Source organism: Hippocampus comes, unplaced genomic scaffold (assembly GCF_001891065.2).
Source record: "Hippocampus comes isolate QL1 unplaced genomic scaffold, H_comes_QL1_v1.1 scaffold17, whole genome shotgun sequence".
NCBI lineage: Eukaryota > Metazoa > Chordata > Actinopteri > Syngnathiformes > Syngnathidae > Hippocampus > Hippocampus comes.
In genome coordinates this window covers 3,694,278-3,703,518 of record NW_017805002.1, presented here as the reverse complement: position 1 = coordinate 3,703,518, position 9,241 = coordinate 3,694,278, and the positions used below count along the sequence as shown (strand labels likewise).

The following is a 9,241-nucleotide window of genomic DNA, read 5'->3' as shown; positions in this document are numbered from 1 at the left end:
GGTGTTGGGGGGAGTCATTTATATGCTACGGATGCTTCATCCTTTTTCTCTTTTACTCTCATCTCGTACGCTTCCTCAATTTTCTGGAAGCCTTTTTTCATTTTGCGCTCTCATTATTTCCTCCCTCGCTTTTGATTCCCCTACCCATACCTCATCTAACACCCCCCCCACCCCCAAATGCACCACTAAGGCAGCCTGCAATGCGTGTCTTCACTATCTCACGTCCCTACACCTGAGAGTCCATTTTGCCCTCCGCCAGGATGTCAGATCCCCCCGCGAGTGGGCTCCTGCTGAAGTTGCAGCGGACAATGGAAGAAATCATCTGACAACGGGGGCGTAGTGAAGCGTGCTAATGAAGCGGGGTTCTCGTGCTGCGGGACACTCTTCTGTCACAAGCAATCTCCTCTCCGCTCCCGAGGTCCACCAAAGGCCAAATAGGAGCGTTAGGTCGGGATGCAAGCAGACCTAAAGTGTCCTTCGCACTCAATGCCGACGAGCTCATGAAACTTTTCATCGCACGCTTTTTAGAGCAATTTTCAAAAACGAAACAGTTAAAACAAACAACTAGCAATAAAAACAAATGAAATTCAAACAATGGGAGTTTGAGTGATTTTGAGTAAAACTGGGTACATACAGTACAAATCCTTCTCATACTTGTAACATTTTCTTTAATTCTATTAAAATCCCAACAATTTTTTCGCACAGTCTTGACTTTATTGTTGTAATATTCCAACCTGCACGTAAATTGTCCTCCTGATATGCAACTTAAATCTGGCAAAAGTCAAGACTTTTTCCTCATATTGTTGTGAACATATCCTCACCTTCCAAAAATAATGGCTTTTTTTTAAGTCTTTTTTTTTCAGAAAACACAAGAGACTTGTAACATTTTCTTTAATTCTATTAAAATCCCAACAGTTTTTTCGCACAGTCTTGACTTTATTGTTGTAATATTCCAACCTGCACGTAAATTGTCCTCCTGATATGCAACTTAAATCTGGCAAAAGTCAGAGTTTTTCCTCATATTGTCGTGAACATATCCTCACCTTCCAAAAATCATGGCATTTTTTAAAGTCTTTTTTTTTCAGAAAACACGACACTCAACCTTTGTTTTTGCCAAATTTTGACTCACTCACGATAGACTCCTTAATTATCAACTTAATTTTTGCCAAATGTTACATTTTTGTCCTCCTGATATGCAACTTAAATCTGGCAAAAGTCAGAGTTTTTCCTCATATTGTCGTGAACATATCCTCACCTTCCAAAAATCATGGCATTTTTTAAAGTCTTTTTTTTTCAGAAAACACGACACTCAACCTTTGTTTTTGCCAAATTTTGACTCACTCACAATAGACTCCTTAATTATCAACTTAATTTTTGCAAAATGTTACATTTTTGTCACATTAAATATGTTGACTTTATTCGTTTCTTAAAATCCAAACGTTTCTTTCAACACGACATTATACTCACGATATTGCATCTGTACAATCATAAAATTCCAACTTTTTCCCAACTTTTGAATTGTTAAATTAATTTATTCTTGTAAATTAATGGCTTCTTTATTGCAAAATAGTTATTCTCGCAATTTTTAAAAGCAATATTTACAACTTCGGTCCTATGTTGACTTTTTCTCTCCAACTCCACAACTTTACACTCAGAACGTAAAACATGTCATTACCATTGAGGAGTTACAAAGTCCAATGTTCAATGTATTTTCCTCAAGGCTAACAAGCTTTGGCTTCACATTTACCCCGTATTCCATCCTAATGTACTTTCACGGCAGGAGGTTTGATTGCAGGCCAGGTCGGGTGCTGACTTGATAGGACGGAGCGATCCACTGAGTCAAAGACATCCGGCGATTGATGACATTTAATCATGTCCCTGACAGCCAGAAAATGGCGCGGAGAAAAGCAGGACGCTGGTAAAAGTCAAGTCACCAAAATGACAGAGCTGAAAATGAGACGGAGGAGTGGAGACATCCTGGTGGTTAAGTGTCACCTTGTCTGAACAATTTTGTTGATGGAGGCTGCGACAGAAGGAAGTGTTCCATTTTTAAACGCCACCTTCAACATCCAGACAGATTTGGCGCACCTCCTCTGTTGTCGTCTTGCGATTCAACGATTGCATATGCGACGGGGCTACCTCTGCGCGCCATCAGATAAAACACTTAAACAATTACGGCCTTATCTGCTGTGGCGGGAGAAGAGCTTGTGGCCTCATTAGGAGCAGATTAGCGCGAAGAACCTGAGCCCTGATGCTCGTCACTTGGCTAGTCATCGTGCGGGCCCTCAGGTGCCACTAACCACATTACAACCTTCACGGGGACGGATGAGGTGATAGGCAAATGTCTCTCATCCTAGCCAGGGAGTCACTGCGTCGTCAGTAGTTGTCCAACAATGAAGGTTAAGCTTGTTTTTTTTTTTTTTTTTTTTTTTAGCTTGGAGGATCTAACTTGCTGTAAAGTAGTCTAGAAAGTTGTGACCTATTGTCTATAAGAGTCTGTCTAAATATAGGGGGGAAATATTCTCTCCAATTCCGACATATGAAACCAAAATTCTTGGCAAAAATTGCTACAAAGTCAACAAATTTCAGTCCAAATTTCCCGTGAATCATATATGTTCCAAAGTCAAGGCGTTGTCAAGCAAACAGAGCCAATCACAGATTTTGTGACAAATGTATCCCCAAGTTAACCAATTTTAACCAAATTTCTTGGGGGAAATTGTGTTGCAAACTCCGAAAATTTCAGCCAAAATTTGTGGTTAAAACAACTAAACCGTTTCAACCATACATTTTGGGGGAAGAACATGCCTCCCAAGTCAAAAAATTTGGAGAAATAATATTTATGGTTTCAACCCAAAAACAACTTCAATCAAAATTGCTGCGGAAAAAAGAATGTGAAGCATTTTCACTCCAAATTTATGAGTAAAAAATATCTTTCAAAATCAAACCAAAATTTTTGGGCAGAAAATGCCTCCAAAGAATTTCAACCACAATTCTTATAGAAAATATGCTCCAATGTTGATCGTTTTAACCCAAATTCTTGGGAAAAAATTTTCCCAGATCAAATAGCCTCAACCAAAAAGTTCTGTTCGGAAATATCCTTCAAGTCAAACCGTTTTAATCAACATTACATTTGGGCCCGGTGGTCCAGTGGTTAGCGCGTCGACTTCACAGTGCGGAGGTTCAGGGTTGGATTCCGGCTCTGGCCTCTCTGTGTGGAGTTTGCATGTTGTCCCCGTGCCTATGTGGGTTTTCTCTGGGTACTTTTTTTTTAAGTAGAAGGGCTAACCACTAGGGTCTCATTTTTTAAAAAGTGTTATTAAAAATATTAATAAGAATATCAAATATGTTTATCAGTGTTGTTTCAAATGTTTTTCAATCTTATTTAATGTTAGGCTTGCTATTTGGGCTAATGGAAGCAACGGTGTTCAGATGAGCAATTATGTAATAGCACAACAACAATGACATCATTGCAGTGGAGACAGACAAAAAAAAGAGAAAAATACTTGAACAAAAGTTGTCCTGCCTCAAGCTCTTTTCATGTGCCAACCATGTGAAACGTCACTCGCAACAGTTGAACAATAGCGTTGGAGCGCACCCATGAAATCTTAATGCCATCTTCGCGCCGTCACCCAACATCACTCCTTCGCTTTCTCCTTCTCCACTTGTCATTTTTTTCTCTTCCGGAACATTCTCCTCGCTCTTTCTACCCCCCTAGCCTATCTCTAGCCAGGCAGCACTGTAAGCATATACTGTATGATCTAATCTACACACATTTTGATTTTCTTATTTCATATCTTGCTGAATAATATCCCATTGATGATGAAGTAGAACATTGCAAGGCAAAGGGAAAAATTCATTTTTATTAGCCATCAAATGGATTGTGACAAAATGGCTGCAGATGAATACAAAATACCATCATGACATGCACTGTACACTTGGTACATAATTAATATAGTCCATCGAGTTTGTTACGGGCAGCAGAATGGTAGACTGGTTCGCATATCCGCCTCACAGTGCAGAGCCCGCGGATCGGAATCCGGGCTCAGGCCTGCCTGTGTGGAGTTTGCATGTTCTCCCCGTGCCTGCGTGGGTTTTCTCCGGGTACTCCGGTTGCCTCTCACATTCCAAAAACACGCATGGCAGGTTAATGGAACACTCTAAACTGGGGTTTGGTGACCCGCGGCTCCAGAGCCGCATGTGGCTCTGTAGCGTCGCCCTAGTGGCTCCCTGGAGCTTTTTCAAAAATGCTTGAAAATGGAAAAAGATTGGGGAGGAAAATATATTTATGGTTTCAATATGTTTTCTGTAGGAGGCAAAACATGACACATACATTCTTAATGTTTTCCAATGCTGTAAAAATGTGTAAAATACATATTAAAGTCAACATTTCTGTTAACGAAGATTTGCGTCATAGCCTGCGACACACGTTTCTATTAGCAGGCTGGGATGCCTGGCAGGTGGCTGTTGTAAAAAACATGGCGTTTCATGTACATTTCACTGAGGGTACTGGCAAAGAATGGGAATCTGGAGGGCCGAGCGAAGCATTTTTGAACGGTACACGTGAGCTGCAATAGTTAACACGCAGCAAAAACGCATCACATGCCTCGTTCATCTTAGGGGCCGTTAAGGCTGTTGCTCATTGTGGCATGCGTCTGTAAGTGCGTGCGTCTGCGCGCATTTGCGGTAACGGGTCGACCGCGGGAGGTTGGTTGATCGAAAAGTAGATCTTCGGTCAAAAAAGGTTGTGCACCGCGGGGAAAACAAATATTTAATCATGAGGGCTCGTTTTATATTTGTAGCCAACTGATAGTAGGCTCATATAGCTAATATAGACACATACACCATGTGTTGCCTTCATTATAAGGCTTATATAAGGATTTAAATTTTTTGCGTCTCCAGACATCTTTTTTTTTTTTTTTTTTTTTGGTCCAATATGGCTCTTTCAACATTTTGGGTTGCGGACCCCTGATCTAAACTGTCCCTAGCTGCAACTGTGAGTGTGTGAATGAATGGTTGTTTGTCTATGTGTGCCCTGCGATTGGCTGGCAACCATTTCAGTGTGTACCTCATGGCAGGTTAATGGAACACTCTAAATTTTCCCTTGGTGTGGTTATGAGCATGGATGGTTGTTTGTCCAAGTGTGCTCTGCGATTGGATGGCAACCAGTTCAGAGTGTCCCCCGCCTAAGGCCCGATAATGGCTGGGAGAGGCTCTCACATGCCTACAAAAGGATATGCGAGTCAGATAATGGATGGATGAAGTCAGAAGCCAAGTTAGCTACACATTGTACACTATATTTATGTTAGCATGCTAATTTATCCTAGCACAGTGTCAATTTCTCATATTGTTGCCAGCCAGTGGAGAAAAATGGAACTCCCAACAGTCAGTTTTTTTCTTTTTTTGGGCGGGGGATACATGCTTTTTATCGGACAACAGTGTTTCCTCTGAACTGTGCACGTGAGGAATTGTGCACTGCTCTGACCCTCTCAGCGCACATGATAACCCTAAGCGTGCAGCATTCACACACATTACATTTTGATATGCATTCCTTCATTTCCACACATGTTTAATCTGCAAACACCACACCACGCCATTCCCACTTCCCTTACAGTTTCAGTAGTGGAAGGGTGCACACTCAGTTGTTTTACTGTAGTTTGAAGCATACATGCACTCACACTCACAACTGACGCAGATGCTAACCACGCGGCCCGCTCCATTCCAAACATTGGCATGTCCCTTAAATGAGGCTCTTTCGTACTTTCGGAAGTCAGGTGACCAGAATTGTTTGTGTTTTATTAAATGACGTGCTCCATTATTTATGAGTGTGCAAGGTGGGACTATATTGTTACAGATGTCATTGAGACTTCATTTATTGTACTTAAAATCAGCTGTATGCTGAAATGAAAGTAAGGGCTGATTTTATTCGGGTCACACATTTATATTGAATAATTTGTTCTGTTTTGATGTATAGGTGGTTTGAACTTATCGACATCTTTTTTTTGATAACTTTTTTGGTCTCGGTTTTTGTGACATGTGTGAGACTGCTTTGGCAGACGTGCACATGTCTGACTATCACTCACTTGCTCATTATGGTCCAAGGGATGCTCAGCGAGTGTGTGTGAATGCTCACACGCATAGAAAATTAGAGGGAACATTGTTGGACAGCAGCAAGAGTTTGTTTTTATTTCACCCCAAAATTCTGTTCTGTGTGTCAGATATATAAAATGGAAAAAAAAAATACATGAAAAAAGATACACGATTTTTAATGGACCGTGATGATTTGCAGTATGAGCTTATTAAGCTGTTATTTAGTCAAACATGTAACACATTTGTCTACCACATACCTGAGTGTGCCTCTCAACCATTTCTAATAAAATGTGTGTATAGTATGTGCTCCAAAACGTTGTGTACCAAATCACACAATGAGAGCAACTTTCACTTTATAACTGTTTGAATCCAAATAGCTGTGTCTCTGGAGTTACTGTCCACCTATCAAATGTGAAATTGAACTGTCATATAGATCAGTCTATTGTTATCTGCCATGTGAAGTTACTTGAAATTAACTTTACATACGTTTCGGGTCAAGTTTGACTTGATTGGACATTTAACAAAATAATACATCCAAATAAACATATCCAAAAAGTGATTTGTTCACCATGAACGTTTAATGACTTTCCTTGGAAGTATCCAATATACTAAAAAAATGACAAATGTCAAACTTGACCCAGAACAACCTACTCTATGTGTTGCATGGAAAAGGAACAGCATTTAAGGGTTGCGTGTTTAAAGGAGAGCTTTTGAAATGAGGTATCTTTTTCTCTCCACTACGCAGACCATGCTGACTGCCATCTCCATGAGCGCCATCGCCACGAATGGAGTCGTGCCAGGTGGGTGAGCAGACGACGGAGTCTCTGTTTGGCACCAGTCCGCTTCTAAATTTCCCTTTTTTAGTTGCCGATCACACCTTGCAAGTTAGCCCGAGCACAGCTTGTCGTCCCCTACTAAAAGAGTCCGTCTGGGATTCTTGTACACAAATGATATTTACGCCAAATCAAAGTGGCGGCCGCACATCTGAAACACACATTATTTGGTATATGGCGGTAATTGTGTGTGTTGACGAGCCCCGGGGGTCACAGGAAATAAGCGGCAAGTGCGGAAGTGTAGCTGCACAGCGCTGATTAAGCTTATGGTTGATTTCTATTCATTTCATTTGGGCAGAATTAGAAAATGCAAGTGCCGTGGTAAAACAATAATAAGAGATAAGCGAGCGAGGCTGAAGTGAAAGTACGACTGCAGGGGAAGGCACTGCGTGACACCAACAAATTGCGACACAAATGTATTTCCTGGGCATGAAGAATTATTCAATTATCAACAATGCTGCTTGCATGTTTTTCAAGTCAACACTAAAAAGTGAAATGAAAGTCACTTTCGACTAGTCGCGGTTGGTGTCATTGATATTTTTTCAGTTAAGTAGTGGCTTGAAGTATGATGCTCTGACTCCTCCTCAATTCAAAAACACGTCATTAGCGAGTAGATGATGTCATGCTCTAAAGTTCATTGTGGCGTCATAAAGTTTCCAAGTAGTCTTGTCTGTATAAGCTCTCATATGAACACTATTGCAGGGTCTTAATTCCAGGTATCTGCTCCATTGAATGAAATACCGCACAGGACTTCTCTCCTGGCCTTAACATTAAACTTTGTACTTGGTCTAAATTGTAAAATATTGCATAGATTTGTTTCCAACAGTCTTTGGTCTCCATTTAATATTGTGTGTTTTGACAGGGCAACTTTTTTGGTCTCTTCTCGAAAAAGCCCTGATGTAGTCACCCCCGGGGACAAACATATGCGAGTCATGCTAGTTCACGTTTGGTATGAATGTAGCATAATGATGCTAGTGTGACCATCGTAAGCCGTCACGTTTCCAACGCAAGATCTCTGGTACAATGAATTGATCTTGGAATTACAACCGGCTGGAAACCGCTATGTTCATGACTGAGGTGGTGTATTTCTCACAGAAATTTGGTTTAACCCGAGGATATTCAATGCTAGCATGCAGCTAGCTGGCCGGCATCCGATAAAAACTGGGAGGCATATCGACCAATTAACTTGTTATAAATCCTACAGTGGTTACAGAATTTGGATGTTTCCCTCAAATTCCCTCAAATTAAAGTTGAAAATCTGTAAGTTAAGCACATCTCGTTTGTGGTGGTGTGTATAGTCAAAGAGTGTGTTCATGTCCCGTGAATGAAGAGATGAAGAAGTAACATATCCTTAATGCATGAGCTGAGCTCATTCACACAGAAATATCATCAAGTACACACCCGTTCAAGAGGCCCAAAGACAGAGAGTGAAAGGCTTGTTTGCAAGCTCCTGCAGTCGTTTGTGCGGTAACTCACAGCCATTTTGCTTTCATCGAAATGCTATGTACTTTAGCAGTGACCTGGTGGAAGGAATTTTACAAAATGTTCATGAAATGATTTGTGCATAAACGGAGCGATGAATGAAGTTTGGCGGCAGACTGGAGATCATTTTTCACATTAGTTCTAAGGAGATTCCACTGCATTTACAGTGGTAATCATTAAATCGATTAAATCGCAGGATTTATTGGGAATCTTGATCCTGAAAATTTACATTAGAGTGTGGCTGCTGGCCAAGGATCTTCAATTGCCCTGCTCATTACAAATTGATGACTTTTTCTGGCTGCTAGTAAGGAAACAGTTCATATGGAGCTTGGCTCCGTGGGAACCACAAGCGTTCACATCAGCTGCCCACTTCGGCCACAGACAGCGCGCACCGGTCATGGAGTGAAAAAGATGCTCTGTCACAACCGTCTTGCTCACTGAAACACCAAGTCAACAATTTGAATCCTGAAAATCCACTCACTCTCAACTTAATGATGCTGGAATGAACAAAAACAACATGCATTCAGAGTTAATTACAAAAAAAAAGTAGAGGTCAGTTTCGTGCAACTTTAAAGGAATATTTTCCCCAAATTTTGTTTGAATTGTATGCCCAATCTCTTTTTTTTTTAATTAAAAAAAAACATCATTTATTTTGTACCACGAATCCCCACCCACTGGTGAAGACAGGGGGAGGTCGGCGTGGCACTGCCCCCCCACCCGACTATACGTCAATTGATTGACAGCAGCAGAGCCTCAAGTCACGCTGATTGAGCCTGCGAGCATTTTTTAAATCAGTGACGCCTCCCAACTGTTACGCCTTTGCCGCACAGTAGTTGGCG

General features: G+C 41.1%; 1 protein-coding gene across 4 annotated transcripts in view; it reads left to right on the top strand.

The window, feature by feature from the left end:
• The window catches only part of slc12a5a (solute carrier family 12 member 5a), a 176,158-nt gene that overhangs the window by 143,475 nt on the left and 23,442 nt on the right, over nt 1-9,241 (top strand). For all 4 annotated transcript variants that reach the window (XM_019857676.1, XM_019857667.1, XM_019857685.1 and 1 more), the window contains exon 5: nt 6,833-6,887. In XM_019857676.1, coding sequence (XP_019713235.1) covers nt 6,833-6,887 — 55 coding nt within the window. The remainder of the gene's footprint in view (nt 1-6,832; nt 6,888-9,241) is intronic.